At 44.5% G+C, this 15,803-nt stretch overlaps 3 protein-coding genes across 8 annotated transcripts in view; 1 reads left to right on the plus strand and 2 right to left on the minus strand.

Moving 5' to 3' along the window:
- Positions 1-3,437, plus strand: LOC142894152 (Fc receptor-like protein 5). Of its 4 annotated transcripts, none has more exons than XM_076035337.1 (6): positions 1-79; positions 460-726; positions 805-1,059; positions 1,587-1,697; positions 2,053-2,127; positions 2,670-3,437. In XM_076035337.1, the coding sequence occupies exons 1-6, from the start codon at positions 40-42 to the stop codon at positions 2,723-2,725; spliced, it is 804 nt and encodes a 267-aa protein (XP_075891452.1). In that variant the 5' UTR covers positions 1-39; the 3' UTR covers positions 2,726-3,437. The 4 variants fall into 4 exon arrangements, with proteins under 4 accessions (XP_075891452.1, XP_075891453.1, XP_075891454.1 ...); XM_076035338.1 differs by having other exon boundaries at positions 1,647-1,697; XM_076035339.1 differs by lacking the exon at positions 2,053-2,127.
- Positions 3,156-8,032, minus strand: LOC142894156 (uncharacterized). 2 transcript variants are annotated; one of them, XM_076035345.1, is made up of 5 exons: positions 7,892-8,032; positions 4,942-5,202; positions 4,621-4,875; positions 4,194-4,355; positions 3,156-3,711 (listed from the first exon to the last, which is right to left on the minus strand). In XM_076035345.1, the coding sequence occupies exons 1-5, from the start codon at positions 7,920-7,922 to the stop codon at positions 3,707-3,709; spliced, it is 714 nt and encodes a 237-aa protein (XP_075891460.1). In that variant the 5' UTR covers positions 7,923-8,032; the 3' UTR covers positions 3,156-3,706. The 2 variants fall into 2 exon arrangements, with proteins under 2 accessions (XP_075891460.1, XP_075891459.1); XM_076035344.1 differs by having other exon boundaries at positions 3,156-3,724.
- spag17 (sperm associated antigen 17) overlaps positions 7,183-15,803 on the minus strand; it is a 21,238-nt gene continuing 12,617 nt past the window's right edge. For both annotated transcript variants that reach the window (XM_076035302.1, XM_076035301.1), the window contains exons 27-48: positions 15,689-15,773; positions 15,410-15,567; positions 14,515-14,748; positions 14,170-14,289; positions 13,237-13,422; positions 12,985-13,100; positions 12,536-12,666; positions 12,308-12,441; positions 12,038-12,226; positions 11,842-11,955; positions 11,523-11,574; positions 11,343-11,415; positions 10,992-11,042; positions 10,794-10,887; positions 10,576-10,705; positions 10,450-10,489; positions 10,307-10,368; positions 9,978-10,105; positions 9,617-9,795; positions 8,892-8,952; positions 8,675-8,791; positions 7,183-8,486 (exon numbers count right to left, since the gene is read on the minus strand). In XM_076035302.1, the coding sequence (XP_075891417.1) occupies positions 8,313-8,486; positions 8,675-8,791; positions 8,892-8,952; positions 9,617-9,795; positions 9,978-10,105; positions 10,307-10,368; positions 10,450-10,489; positions 10,576-10,705; positions 10,794-10,887; positions 10,992-11,042; positions 11,343-11,415; positions 11,523-11,574; positions 11,842-11,955; positions 12,038-12,226; positions 12,308-12,441; positions 12,536-12,666; positions 12,985-13,100; positions 13,237-13,422; positions 14,170-14,289; positions 14,515-14,748; positions 15,410-15,567; positions 15,689-15,773 (2,628 nt within the window). In that variant the 3' untranslated portion in view covers positions 7,183-8,312. The remainder of the gene's footprint in view (positions 8,487-8,674; positions 8,792-8,891; positions 8,953-9,616; positions 9,796-9,977; positions 10,106-10,306; positions 10,369-10,449; positions 10,490-10,575; positions 10,706-10,793; positions 10,888-10,991; positions 11,043-11,342; positions 11,416-11,522; positions 11,575-11,841; positions 11,956-12,037; positions 12,227-12,307; positions 12,442-12,535; positions 12,667-12,984; positions 13,101-13,236; positions 13,423-14,169; positions 14,290-14,514; positions 14,749-15,409; positions 15,568-15,688; positions 15,774-15,803) is intronic.

Below are 15,803 nucleotides of genomic sequence, written 5' to 3' on the forward strand. Positions count from 1 at the left end.
ACATCACAACACACTTGATCACTCTCAGATGCCTTTGAGATGAGTCGCATGGCAATGACAACTTTTTGTGCCCTCGTCAGTGAGTATTGAACCCATTCTTGTTGTAAACGTTCGTTGATTTTTTCCGTTTTATTTTACAATTTTTTCTTACAGTTTTTCCCCACATTTTTTGCCACCTAATCGTCGAACATTTGTGAATTGTTAGGGAAAATATCAAAAACTGGTGGATTGCCATTCATCTCATTATGTTTTCCTAAACAGTTTCAGAAATCCGCGCAGATCTTTAGCTTTGTGTCTTAATGTCTTTTTTGGAACTGCAGAGTACAACACTCTGCAGTTCCAAAGCTTCGTTGCGCCAGTTGTTCTTACCGTCAAGATTTTTTTTTTTTTTTTTTTTAAAGTAGACATCTAAATGCATTTCCACCTGACACCAACATATGAAGACTTACTTTGGAACAGTGTGTCTGTCCCCTCTAGGTGCGCTGAGGGTCCATCCCAGCAAAACCCAGTTTTTCCTTTATGAATCACTTTTCTTGAGCTGTGGAGGAGAGGAAAACTCATACGAGTGGAAATGTAGGAGAAATACAACTTCTAACACAAACCAAGCTTGTTGCAGAAATGCAGCCTCCTGCTCCATCAGTGACCTTTACCAGGCAGACTCTGGCGTTTACTGGTGTGAGTCTGCAGCGGGAAAGCACAATGACAGCATAAACATTACAGTAACCAGTGAGTTCAGCATTGAAATACTGCTGCAGTATACTGTATATTCCCGCCTACGTGGCACTAAGCCGTCTCTTCTCCCAGGGCTCCCTGTTATCCTGGAGAGTCCGGCTGCTCCTGTGACTGAGGGAGACAGTGTGACCCTGAGGTGCCGGTCACAGGACACTTCCACTTCCTCCTCAGGCGTCACCACAGACTTCTACAAGGATGGCATGCTGTTGTGGAGGAGCTCCTCTACCAACCTGACGCTGCACCGAGTCTCTAAAGCCAATGAGGGACTCTACAAGTGTAACATCTCAGATAAAGGAGGATCACCAGAGAGCTGGCTGATTGTTCGAGGTGAGATTGGCCTCTCAAAACATTCAAAATACCACCCTAGAATTCACTTTTATTCGTGATGGTAATCTGTTATATTCTGATCCTGTATCTCAAAGCCGGCACAGTTGTAGAGATATTCATAGGAAGCGCTTCTAAAGTGCCTCATTCCACCTAGATGAGATCACTTTCACAACCACATGGTGCTTATTTGGGAGGGCTTTCTTCAGAGAGAAATTACAAAAACTGTATTCAGTGAGCTATGATTTAAATTTTTTTAGAAAATGTCTGCCAGATGTCTGCTAATGTTAACAGTCGTGTCTGATATGTGCCACAGTGTTAACACGGTGTTAAACCTCTTTGCTACACTGTACTGAAATAGCATAAAGTGAGACAAGTTACTTCACGTTTAACTTGCATAATAATAGACTGAACATTTCCATAATCCCTGTGGTGAGCATGATGTGGTTATTTTAGGTCTTGGAACTGGGTTAGCTGTTCTCTGTACATTGAGGCCACCATGTGGTTGTTTTCTTGTTGTTTTGATGCAGGACATCCTGTACAATCGGAGGTCCATCTCGACCACATTCTGCTTCCTGTTGTGTCTGCAGGCGCTGCACTGCTTGTGCTAATGCTGCTGTTTTTCTTGAGAAGGCAGCAAGGTATGTTTGCAACTTGGTCGAATGACATTTAGCGTGCTGCTAACAAAGGTTTGCTTGCTGTCAGACTTTTACCACAGAGCAACCACGAGACAAAGCTGAATTCTGAACAGCCTCCATGAGAGCAGCGTGCAAACATGAAATGTTTAAGTGAACTTTACTATTTTTTTCATTCAGCGACACAAAAATGAAACATCCGAATGTTCCTAAATTTCTAGTTTCAGGTCAATAAATCGGATGTTTTTGTAAGAAGCTCTTGTCATTTCTTTTTTCTTTCTTTCTTTTTTTTGTAGAAAAAACATTTCTACACTTTATATGTGGGGTAATCTCTCACAGTTGTGGTGTGGGGTGTTTGCAGGCCCAGGTGACCCTGATTTGCCATACATCGATGTCATCTTTACACAGGAAGTAGAGCCAGCCAACAGGACGAGAGGTAGACAAACACACCTCTGAACATTCTTACAGAGGAGCTTGCTTGAATGTGGCTTTTCTACACACAAAAAAATATGTTTTTAATAAATATTACATTGCATTTCTCACATGACTAATTCAAGTTACCTTGGCCTTACAGCTACTAATGATGCTACAAGTGTAATTTATTTAAAACGTTTTTCCTTTCCTGAAACGTGCACATATTTTTGACTTTGTATTTTAAGGGATGTTTAAATTAAAAATGTAATGCAGGCTATGTTTAATGGTAAGAGTGCACTATAAGAGGCAACGGCTAAGCTGGTGAAACCTCTTTATCTTCTCTATTACAACTCTCACAGTTGACCTCATCCAGAGGCACCGTCCACTACAGTGTTACCACGGCCGAACAGAAACTTCTGAGTCATTAAGTTTTTATTTTCACCACCACTGACTTCAGACTAACTGTCAACAGCTCACGGCAGGGGTGCAGTGTAAGACTGCTCAACTTAATTTTGATGAGTCCTGAACTTGCTGTTTGTTGTGCGCTCTGTCCTCTTTGCACAGACACAAACACAGAACGGACTTTGTACTCTGCTGTCAAACCAGGAAGCAGCAGCTGACTGACAACAGCGCTGCCCGGTCTCCGAAGAACTGTACTGTCCCTTCTCCTCTGGCCAATAAAGAACATTGAATGAGCTCCGCATATGCCTATTATTTATATAAGTGTCTCCTTAAAGAGACTAATGAGGGCGCAGAACTGAAAACAAGAAAACTAAGTGACGGAATTGAAAAAAATCAAACATGGAAAATAAATAAATATTGTAATCTGATCTGATCTAATCTGATTTTTTTTTTCTTTTCTTTCTTTCTAAACACCATTCTTTCCGTCTCCATCACTGTCTTACCCACCTGTGGAAAGAAATTGTTTTTGTGATGTGGAGGCGCTCACTGAAGCCTCAATTGCATGAAGGGGAGTCAATGGCATCACAGCATGGCGTAGGTTGCTGTGACTCACACTGTGTGTGGTAACACACACGGCAAGGCTGCAATAAAGGCAGGTACATTTATTGGTAACTAATAAATCACCAAAATGATCTTGCCAGACACTTTTCAAATTAATCTTTTTTTTTTTACGAAAATAAATAATGACCAGACAATATTTGTCAAAAAAAAAAAGATCAGACAAGATACACAACATTATCAATTACAGAACAACATAAAATATGACAAACCACCTGATTGGAAAGCTGAGATTTCCTTCTATTCCAGGCCAGGCCAGCTGTCTTAAATATTTCACTCTTAAACAGCCAACCCAACTTCATCACCTTCTCAGAGAGATTTTTCTATTTGCATTGCATAAAATAAAGTAAACCCCCAAAACCATCATATATACAGTAAGTGTCCTCACTGTTGTTTGGGTCATGCATTGCCAACAAGCTAAACTTCAATTTGTCCAGGTGTAACCCGTCTTCGTACCAACATAGCTGGCATTGCTGTGACGAGCACCCAAGTGAAGGAAGCAGTGATAGAATGACTGGACAGCAAGGTCTTCCAGTTCCTCTTCATCGCTGCAGCAGGACGCCCCCCTCTTCACATTGGTCTTAAGCTGCAGCAAAACCCTTTGGGGAAACAACATTAGCATCACTTTTCAACATGTAACTTCAATTTAAAAAAAGAAAAAATGCTTCTCAGTTCTGTTCCTTTATATTAACACTTCCTCACTGTGCCGCTTCCTGTATGACAGACAAAGCCATTGCTTTGTTGCTTTGAGCAACTAACACTTCAGTGTAATGCATGCCTGGTGGAAAAAACAAAACAATACACACACCCACACAAGAAAAGTCTGGGTGTGTGTATTATACAGAATTTTTGTCTCTCAATTGTCAAAAATAATTTGGAAACAAATCTATGACAAGACCTTACAGGGAATTTTACTTTGTATTTTGTTTGTCTTACTTTAATGCGACGCATCAAAGGCAAAAGACAGCGCTTCGAGTGATTCTCTTGGTGAATCGCCACAATATTAGTAGACGCAGTAAGAGGATAAAGGGAGCACTGAATTTGCTGTGCTTGTAAAACTCTTCTTACCTCTGGTGCAGCACCGGTGTGCATACAAGCATATGATGGAGAGGGCAGAGTAAAGAGTGAGGAGGAAGATGGTGCACAACAGCCTGGGCAGAGACATGATAGGGGGAAGCACAGGAGGAGGGTGTGTGGACGAGGAAGATACTCCTGTCTCCTGAGCACAGGCTGTGAAGAAGAACATCTGATCAGAACAAGGAACCACTGTTTATTAATGCATTATTTATTTTTTGATGAATTGGCCAAAACAACCCTGGAAAGCCCAACGTATTCTATTTAGCTACGTGACAACACAGCCTAGAATTTCTGCCATGTTCTCAGTCTATTTTTGGAGTAGCAATTGCAGGGGAAAGTCATGTATTCACCCTCCTAATGTTTCCTTGCAACAAAGAGGTTGAATCAGTTTTGCTGATGACGACGACAGACAAATTACCAGTAACGGCAAGAAAGCTCTTTGGCGAATCTCCCTCTGGGTGTTTACATCCGTAGAGACCCTCATCAGAATGAGAGACAGCCGGGAGGTCCATCCTCCCATTGTGAGTCGAGCCGATGAAGACTTCATCTTTGAAAAACGTGGCGGTGAAATCCGAAGTGGCTCTGTCGTCATTGCCCTTCTTCAGGAGACAGCGAAGAGTCACCAGGTCCCCCTCGGACGCACAGACTGGGCTCTCCAGGATCACAGTGCCAGCTGTAGCGGCACAGAACACCGTCAAGGCATGTTTTCAAACAACCAAAGTGCCAACATTGAAGTTACCTGTCACCGTGATATGTGCTTTGTTGCTGCACTCCCCCTGCGGGGACTCGCACCAGTACACACCACTGTCTGATGGGTAGGCGTGTGGGATGTCGTAGGACACGCCTGCTGCTACCCTCTGGACGCGGAACGTGTCAGACGTAGTAGCGGAGACGTTTCTCCACATTGACCAGCCGTTGGAGTCAGCTGACATTGTGCACTTTAGAGAGATCTTGTCGTACAAAAAGAACTGAGTTCTGTTGGGGACGATACTCAGCGTAGCTGGAAGGTGCATCAAACAAGAAAGTCATTTGATAGATCTTTGCAAAAGCAGTACATTTAGGCAACACTTTTCACACACCTGTCAGAAGCAATTGTCAGACACGTTGGCTACACCAAACACTGACAAGTGTGGAAGGTTTTGTAAGTGAAAACAGCGGTGGGGCAAAATAACTTGCTAATTGCCAATTGTTCATTTAGTTAGTTGATGCAGATATAAGCAAGCTGTGGACGACAGCAGCTAGTATTTGAAACAAAGGTGATGTTGGATTATTACGACCAGTTCAGGATGAGAGTCACAGCGGGGAAAAGTAACATCAGAGTGACACAAGGTGGAGGTGGGGATAATCACAGGCTGCACCATCTCTGTCACTTTGTTTGCGCTGGCAATGAACATGATTGTGAAGTAGGCGGCGCCAAGGTGGCAGAGCCCTCAGACTCAATCAGCCACCAATTAGGGCTTTCATGGATGACCTGACAGTCACCACAGAGGCTGTGCCAGGACGTAGGTGGATCCTAAAAGTGCTGGAGAGACTCATCCGTTAGGCTCGGATGGGATTCAAGCCAGCTAAGCCCAGGGGCCTTATATTATAAAAGGTACATACGCACAACAACCCGTTGTTCGCCCGTTTCGACGTTCACGTTTGGAAGTGCATAAGGTGACTTGACTGTGGAAATGTGCGGTGCTTCACGTCAAGTCTCAAATGGCCGTACGTACATTTCTGCACTTGTTGGTCCGTTGGTGACACTCACCCGGTTATGTTGGGAAAGAATTACTGAAGCGGTTTCAAATGGGCTTTGATGAACAACTCAGTACCAAAGCATGCACGCACAGAGGTGTAGAAAATAAAGTTGACAACTGCTGCATTGGCACTATGGAGGACCAGGTGAATAGGGCAGTTCGCCCCCAAAGAATTCTAAAAGACCGTTGATAGAAGCCTCAAAGACTCCTCATCTGTCTAGGCAACCTGCCAGGAACTGGACAGCTGGCCCAGAGCAGTGGATCCCTCCCCCACCAAGATACTTTCATAGTATCTTGCCAAGGACACTACTGGCCGCTAAATGTGTACAAGGTACCCATCTCCATTGTGGAGACCCTGGAGAGGAAAGTCAGCACCTGTCTCAAGAGATGGTTGGTGTTGCCCAGAAGCCTCAGCAACATTGCACTTCTATGGAAACACCACAAAGCTCCAGCTGCCCCTGAAGTCTTTGGAAGAGGAGTTCAAGGTGACACGGACAAGAGAGGTGCTGATGTATAGAGACTCAAGCGACCCAAAGGTGGCCCAGGCAGGGATGGCAGTGAAGACTGGGAGGGAGTGGAGTGCCCAGACTGCTGTGCTGGAGGCAGAATTGCGTCTGCGCCACAGAGATCTAGTGGGCATGGTGGACCAGCGCAGAACAGACTTGGGGATGCAGGAAGCACGCCATGGACTGTGAAGTCTGGAAGGCAAGGTGTATGCCCATTGAAGTTGGCAGCAGAGGATTTGTGGGGCACTCACTTCACAAAGCCCTAAGTAGCCCGGGCATCACAGGAACAGCAAGTAGCAGAGCCATCAAGAACATCACCGAAGCAGCTGACAAAGCCTTGAGATGGCTCTGGACCCGGAGAGGAGAACCACGGGGACAAGTAGATGCCACCTGAACACAAGTCGCGGTCTGATCAACCGTGGTTTGGTCGCCTGAGCAGGATGTCTGATGTTTGAAAGACCCAAAACATCTGATGATCTCAGATAACATCACTGATGATGTGCTCAGGTGCATCAGAAAAATCTGATGTATTCAAGAACTAAGGTGGATACCAGGGTAAACGATTGTCTAGATGCCTTTGGCAGATATTAGTTGCCGCTGAAGAGGTTAGCAGAGAGTGACAGTACATAATGTGGCAGTTTAATAAAGAGAAATCATTTTGGGGGGGAAGAAGTCAATGTTGTCTGGTTTCAAGATGAAACACAGAAATTCAAGGTCAAGGGTACAATAGAGCAATTATGATTGAGAACACATCTATATTTAATGAATGAATGTTTAAAATGAACAGGAATGTGGCTAGCTATGCATTTTATATGGATCTCTGTGGCCCCAGTAGCAGTCCAGAAAAAGTGAAAGCAGGTATCAGACATAAGCATTCCTTTTAAAAACGTTTTATATGCATTTACACAACCACTTTTGATACATTCATTAGAAGTTTACAACTAAATTTAATATAATGACACTTGGCTACTATAAAATGCTAAAACAGTGGAGTATCCTATAGATTTTGTTGAAAAGAAAAGGGGTCAAATCCTCATTTGTTTTTTTGGTATCCAAAGTATGATATTGGTCTAAATATGACAAATGGATCTCAAATTACAGTTTGAACTTTTACAGCTGCCCTCGAACTGTAATGTCGGGTGATTTCAGGACTTAAGAATTATGTTGCGGCACCCCAGGCTTTGAAAACCACTTGACCACTGACAACCTTTGCAGACAACACATTATGCATGTTTGTTTTAAATTATGCTCATTGTTGGGAGATTAAATGTACATGTTCTTTTATTACCATAACTTAATATTTTTTTTGTATCTACTGTAATTGACATGCTTCCAATTGAATATTTAGCCTGAAGCTGACATTACACTGTTTAATGCAATTTAAAAGCTTTTCAATTAACATGAAGCAGGGTGGGTAAACAAAATCACATGTTAAGCTACTTACAGAGCATCAGGCAGAGAGGTGTGATCGCCATCTCAGAACAGCAGCACACTTCTTCTCACGTTTCCCCACAACAGCCACTTAGAATACCAAATATTGGGGACCTTGTGCTAAATATAGAATGTCCCGGTTCTGAACAACATGTTTATATTTGCTGATGATAATCCTTCTGTCTGTTTCTTCGTTACCGCCGTTAGCAAGTGGGTGGAATTCAAAACCGAAACACTGCAGGGGCTTTCTTCTAAAGAAACCGAAGAGGATTCTCAGAAGTGAAAGAGGAAATAAGGCAAAACCTCATGCTGAAGCCCACCTGTCGTTAGCTTAAAGCAGGATGGTGAAACAGAGACTGCAGATATTAAAACCACAAAATGTGCAAAATGTGGAATTCAACAGAGATGCTGTCCTCCTACTGTACATTTCAACACTAAATTGACTCCGTCTCTTGTAATGAGCCCTGAGTGTTCTGACTTCCTTTGGTTCCCCTCTGGCCCCCTGATGTGCTGGTGGCAAGCGGACGGCTCCTGAAGCTTCTCCTGTTGTCTTTGTGGTCCTTGCCAAGCCATGCGTTATATGACCACTGAGGAAGGATTGGTTGGAACTGTTTAAGGAGCAATGTCACAAGAGGAAGACAACACATGATGACAAACATGATTTATATTATGATTCAGCTGCATCGCATAGATCCCAATTGTTCTCTTAACAACATGTAGAAGTCTCAATAAACTACCAGCAGTTCTATGGTGCTTAAAGGATATTAGCCGAGACAGGCAGGTAGAGGATGTCCACCTCTGTGTGGATGGGGATGTCCTGGACAATACGCTTGCGTGGCTCCTCCTCCCCGACCTGAGTGGCGCTCAAGGTGAAAAGCTGAACCTGCAGGTCAGCGTGCAGGCCAGCAGGCACCTGAACAGGCGAACAACGAGGACAGTGATGACACGGCCCTGAACAAGTCAGAGTGTGGAAAAAGAAACACTGAAGCTGTAACTTGAGGCATGAGACATACAGGCCCTGGGTTGTAGAGGACTCGTAGACCTGAAGCGACAGGCGGCTGTTTCACATGGAACCTAACAGGAAGTGAAAATGTTACAGCACATGGGCATGGATCATGTTTTGTTTGTGGGGAAGGTGACCTAGGGCAGTGGTTCTCACTGGTGGAGTCTCAGGACCCAAATTTATTCCACAAAAATAAAAACACAAGCACACTTTCAGGTCTATTGTTTGTACATATATCTCATATATATATATATATATATGTATATATATATATATATATATATATATATATATATATGTATATATATATATATGTATATATATGTATATATATACATATATATATGTATATATATTTATATATATACATATGTATGTATGTATATGTATTTATATGTATATATATACACCTATATAATATGTATATATATATATATGTATATATACATATAAATACATATATGTGTATATGTATATATGTATATATATATATATATATATATATATATATATATATATATATATATATATATATATATATATATATATATATATATATATATATATATATATATATATGTGTATATACATATATATATACGTATATATATTTAAAGGAAAACTGCCCACAAAGCTGCAACCTAATGAAAACAGCTGTGTGACCCACTTTTGGGTCGCAACCCACCAGTTGAGAAACGCTGACCGAGGGCATCTGCAGTGGGTTGGATATTATACCTGCAGGTGTCCACGCCCACATTCCTCATTCTCACTACAACCGTTGCAGTGGTTCCTTCCTGCAGGGTTCCAAAGGCTACACTGGGTGGCGCCAGTTGGAAGCCCCTCACAACGGCATCTGGGTTGGCCAGGGAGATGGTTCGACACCTCCTCCTCACGGGCTCCTCGACAGACAAGAACTGGAAGCAGAGGACACGGACAGTCAGTCAACGTTTCATTTCATCTTTATGTATATAGGGAGGGCCAATTGAGAGTAAGCTGGCTTGGTGGTCGCAACAATAATCACATGTACAATAGAATATAGAAAACAAAACAATGTGATAAATGCAATGGAGGTCGTGTGATGTTTGTGCAGCTCCACCTGCTGGTTGGGGACATTGGGGGGTTTGGAGCTGAGGATGCAGGACGGAAGTCTGACTTTATTTCTCCTGGGTAAATCCATTTGGACCGACTTGCACTGTTCAAGAGCAACCACCAGAGGGCTCTCGCCTGAAAATAGCCCAAAAGAATGCACTATTTATTATTAATTTAATTTCTTGCTTCTTTCATACTTTTGTACATGTCTTTGGCAATATTTTGTTGTAAAAAAAAACAACAAACTTTTTCATTAAAAATGAATTTCATGGGTGTGATCGTGGAGTCACAGATTCTCTTCTTTAACTTCTACAGCAGTATAGGTGGAAAACAAACCTGCACTTTGAGGTGTTGGGTTGGTGGGTCTTTCTTCAACCGGTGAGTCATTGTCTGTGTGACTGAGGCATGCAGAGACATGCAAACATTTTGAGGCAAAAGCGTATTCAAGTAAAGCAATTTATACAGGCAACAAAAATTACCTTGCAGATTGAGAAGGTGTAGGATTTAAGGGCCTTGGAGCTGCAGGAAGCAAACGTATTCATTACGATCACGTTGGTGCACCTGAAGTGGATGTTTGTCTTTCTTTCAACAGTGGAATATCTCACTGCCTGTTTGTACAGCTTGTTTGAGGTCGGGACCCTCTACTGCAACAACCACAGCGCTGTCCGACTCGGTAGCAGCAGGCGGATCCACCGGCCGACTCCCCGCAACTGCGCTTTGTTTCTGCATTAGGGTCTGAAGAACATCAGCGACTCTTTATCAGTGCGGCAACGGTGACTAAAAAAAACATGGAAATCTTATAGATTTTGAAAAGAACTCTCACCCCGAATAAAGGGGAGTTTTCTGGGTGGAAATAGGGAACAACGCTGTTGCTGCTCAACGCCAACCTCTGAGCCCCTGCCGCAAGCATCTCCTGTCTACACAAGGCACAGATGACGTACCTTATTGGATCAGCATGTGCAGGAATGACCTGCTGCTAAAACGTCTGTTCTGGCTCCTGATTGTGACTCTTCATGTTTACCTGTGTTGGATGAGTCTTTCCCTCCACTTTGACCTCTTTGCTCCAGTGAAACTACACATAATGATGATGTGAAGAGAATTTTAGGCACATTTGCACATCTCCTCCTTTCAATGCACAGTAGTGTGCCATCATGTGACTTCCACTCCTCTGCACAAATGACTTGCTACGCAGGTGATATTGATTTCCACATCAAACGGCCTTCACCTCCGATATCTCTCGATTCTAGTTTATATTTCATAATGTTTGCAAAGCAAGTTTGCAAAACCTTAGCGAAGTATTAAACAATAACATTCTTCAATGATTGAAACCCCAATAAGGAGTTTTTGTATGCAGGGTTGATGGATAAGACACCTCTTGGAAGAGGATGATCCGAGTAGCACATCAACGGCCGCTTCAACTTGCGTGTTGATTAGTTCCACGACATCTGCGGCAGATACACAGACACAAAACACTCCAGGTTATTTTGCTTTAAGATGAACAAACATTGGAAAATAGTATAAAAAACACTGTTTGAAGACTTGGAGAACACACCTGAACTCCTCCTGTCAAAGTCCAGGCCGCCGCTGTCATCTTCTGCAAAAGACTGTGGAACGTGACATCATTAGTTTGCAGCGATGACGTGGGGTGTGGAGAAGGAGAGAGTTTGTTTCAAGGTTCAAGATTCAACATCTTTTGTTATCAAGCAAGCGCAACACATTTTTGAAGAGTCTTTTATACACACAAAATATATATATATGTTTTACTTATAGAAATATAGCACACATAATTAAGTTAAAAAAATAGATTTATAATAAGATGTAAGATTTAATATAAGATATGCAAGGTAGAAAACTTTGATGTGTGTTCTGACCAGAACCAGGTTGAGCAGACTGCTGGCTTGAAGGTTCTCCTCCTGAGATCGAGGGTCTTTGACCTTCATCTGTTCAGACCACCGCTCCCTCTCCATCACGCTCTCCAGGTACTCCTGCACTCGCAGCCACCAGCCGAGACAGAGTCAGGCTCCTGCTCTAATGTCAAAAGCAACCAGATCACAGACGTGTTTTAACCTTCAGTCTGGTGTCCACCAGGTCTTTCAGCTGCCTGCCCATCTGCCTGTGCTGGTACAGTTCCCTCATCTCCAGGAGGTCCGGGCAGCTCCTGACAGGCGGTCTCTGTGGTGCAGAAGCCCCCGACCTCGTCTTCAAGGTCAGACCCCGGCCCATGTCGGAGCCGAACGGCGGTCCCAGAGTCCTCTCCTGCAGCGGAGGGATTGGCGTCAGTGTCTCAGCGCGTGGCCCTGGCTAGAGGAGCATCAGCGCCACAGGGGGCCCCTGTACCTCTGTTCCAGGGAAGTCTTGCCAGCTGCGGTTCCTCAGGTTGGGCGGGGTGATGTTTGGGCTCTGTTTCCACAGCAACCACTGAGTCCAAGCACTCTGGTGACTCGGTTTTTGGACGGTGACAGCGACCTCGTCTGGAACGAATGTAGGAGCGCAGGCGTTATCCCCTCTGCGTCTTAAAACACCCACTGGTGTATTTCATGATTTGAAAAGCGTCGGTCCGGGCACCTTGTGCATCTGGCAGCGGCTCCCTTAGAACGGCCACAGACGGGTCTGAGTAGGCCTGGTCGAGGAAATTTTCCACGGTCCTGGAGCTCAGGAACTCAGTCCCTGAGCCATCCGCATACAGCAAGAAGAGTCTGGAAGCAGAGAAGAGTTGCAGCCGAACGGAGAGCGTCAGAGCGACTGACTGCAAAGGCTTCAGAGTGGCTGACGACAACTTCCCATTTCCTCTTTAGACGACAAGATTCAAAGATTTGTAATTGTCACATGTCACGTTACATGGCGGTGAAATGTTGGTGTGTGATTGAGCATACAGGGAATAAAGAAAGAGTATAAAAAAATAATAGGGTTTCAAAAGTTTAAAAAGAAATTTAAAAAGATTAAAAAAAAAAAAAAGAAGAAGTGGCAAGTCCAGGTGAGACACCACCGGTGTGCTGTGAGGCTGAAATGCCTACCTGGGAAAATGTCCCTGGTCTTTTCTTTCCTCCTGTGACTCGTCTTCCTCACTTTGTTTCACCGTTCTCACAGGAGAAGCGATGGTCTTCACCGACACCTGGCCGTCCTCCATCACCTGCAACACATGCAGACACACAAAAGCGGAATGTTTTACGACAACTAACTTGACCGCTCACCGGGACTTCCTCTCAACGCTGGGCGGATGTGTAGACAAAATTCTGAAAAATAAATTAACAGACGTGTCCACTGACCTGGAAGTGGTTCCCGTCGGGGTCTGTGACATCACAGGCCACTTTCTCTGCGTGACTCATGGTGTAGACTCCTGGCGGGCTTGCTGCAGCGCCACCGACTACACGGGGATTTACAGGAGGCTGTGACGAGTACACACACTTCCCATTGCTCTGGATATTGAGGACACCGCCACTGGACGGGAACACCTTCAACACAAAAGGAGCAGGATGGAAGAAGGAGAGGAAGGCAAAGCTCTTTCTCATCTGTCACCAGGTGAGGTTTTATTCCCACCTTGTCTTTCCATCTTGTGCAACGATGAACCAAGAAGGTGTCTCTGATTTTGTACTGGTTTCTTTTTGCTCAGAGAGACAAACTGAAATAGAAGCTGAATGTCCTTTAACCCTTTATGAGGCAAAGGGTTATTTCCAGAGAGATAATATTTCACTCAATAATATGATGATAAATGTAACACAGTGTTGATTTGCTGCTGGTTACATGAGAAGGTTTAAGATGCTTCCTTTCTTGGCTCCTTGTTTTTACACTGTAACGCGCACTGTTTGACTGATGAGAAGATCATTATGGCAAATGTCTTCTGTGTTATGTGTTAAGAATACTCTCTCATCATTTTTACATACACATAAAAATTACATGGGTGAAGAATTTTGTGTGGAAACTTCTCTGACTCTGATTTAGCCTAAAACTGAACAAAGTTCTTCAGGAAAAAAAGATTTTCTTATATTCACTCCTGACAATCTAGAAGTTACATTGTAAATGTTTCCCCAAGTGCCCTGTAATGGGTTAAGGACAGATTTGCAAAGGAGAGCAAACCTTTTCTCTCTCTGTCTGAGCCTAAAAATTCAAAAGGTCAAACCAATTCATTTCGATATGGCGCAAGCTAAATTTCATTTTATATGTGCCTGCGCCTTCACAGCGAGCGGCTGCTGACCCCTCACCTCGTAGACTCCGCTGTTGGTGGCGCTGAGCGCCGTCCCGTCGGCCAAGAAGACGTGCATCACCTGCCGCTGCGGGTAGAGCACCACGGTGGCGCAGCCCTCCTTCTCCACCATCACCACCTTCTCCCTGGCCGGCCCGCCGCGCTCCTTCTCCACCATCAGCACCTTCTCCCTGGCCGGCCCGCCGTGCTCCTTCTCCACCATCACCACCTTCTCCCTGGCCGGCCCGCTGCGCTCCTCCTCCACCATCACCACCTTCTCCCTGGCCGGCCCGCCGTGCTCCTTCTCCACCATCACCACCTTCTCCCTGGCCGGCCCGCCGCGCTCCTCCTCCACCATCAGCACCTTCTCCCTGGCCGGCCCGCCGCGCTCCTTCTCCACACCTCGCTCTTCCTCGCCGTTTGTCCCCAGAGAACGGCCGCTCATGTGCGAGGTGGCGTGCCGCGGCATGCTCACGAGCGCGCTCATCAGCGTGCCCTGAACGTGCGTGGTGATCCGGGTCCCGTCCGTGTGGTCGATGGTCAGAGATCCGTCGGGTTGCTGCACAGAAACCACTCGGTCCTCCCGGTTTAGCATCACCTGAACAATTGACAATCCTCTCAAAATACACTCAAGTAGTTCACTGTGAGCAAGGAAAAGTATGGGTACTTGTGTAAAAATATATATATATATATTCTGGTAAAAGTAAAAGTACTGATTGAACTTCTTTACTCAGGTAAAAGTAAGAGAGTACAGGTCCTGATATGTGCTGACATACAAAGTAAAATTATTTTTTTGACAGAATAATCTCTGCACTGAACTGACCAGAGGTGTTGCCTGAACATCTGGATCATTTTGAGCAGCTGTGCTACTCTCAGTACTATAGTTTTTATAGTTTTTCAACTACAGCGTTAACGATCCTATAACCAGTAGCACCGTCTGACCTGTGAGCAGTGACCCCACAGTAAAATAATCTCCCCTTAAAACTTGATGCACCTTTATATTATATTTAACTACACAACATTCCAACAGCTTAACTTCAAGCAACTACAACTACGATAGTAATACATTATTTACCTTAAACAAAATTTGTATCTATTAAACACAAAAGCAGCAAGCATATTTTTCCAATGTAAGGAGTAGAATGAACAGATATTTGATACAAATGGAGTAAAAAGTCATGCGACAAAGAAGTACTCAAGTCGAGTACAGATACCTGAAGAATGTACTTCATCACAGTAACAAAGTATTTGCACCTCACCTCCTGGGTGATGGGATCTGTGGCCTTGTACATCAGCAGGGGCGTGATGGGGATGAGCGTGTGTGTGGTGCCCACTGTGTGAATGCGAGCTCCGCTGGGCGTTGTGGTGACCCAGACGCCTCGTCCATCCTCGTCCTCGGCCGACCCTGGGCTCTGTTCTGCAAAGGCGCACGCACGCACACGCACACGCACACGCACACGCACACGCACACGCTGAGACGATGCTGCGCACTAGCGATGTGCATTTTGAGTCAAGGCGGCGTTCAGACGTTGACTCACGGGTTTCCTTCTGCACCTGATCCTGGGGCACCCACACTGGACCGCAGTCCCGGCTGGAGCTGACCGAGCCGTCCGCAAACAGGACCTGCGGCATGTTCCGCACATCAGCATCGCG

This window comes from Nelusetta ayraudi, unplaced genomic scaffold (genome assembly GCF_046127955.1).
Source record: "Nelusetta ayraudi isolate G7.1 ecotype Tasmania unplaced genomic scaffold, CSIRO-AGI_Nayr_v1 ptg000042l, whole genome shotgun sequence".
In the NCBI taxonomy this organism is placed as follows: Eukaryota; Metazoa; Chordata; class Actinopteri; order Tetraodontiformes; family Monacanthidae; genus Nelusetta; species Nelusetta ayraudi.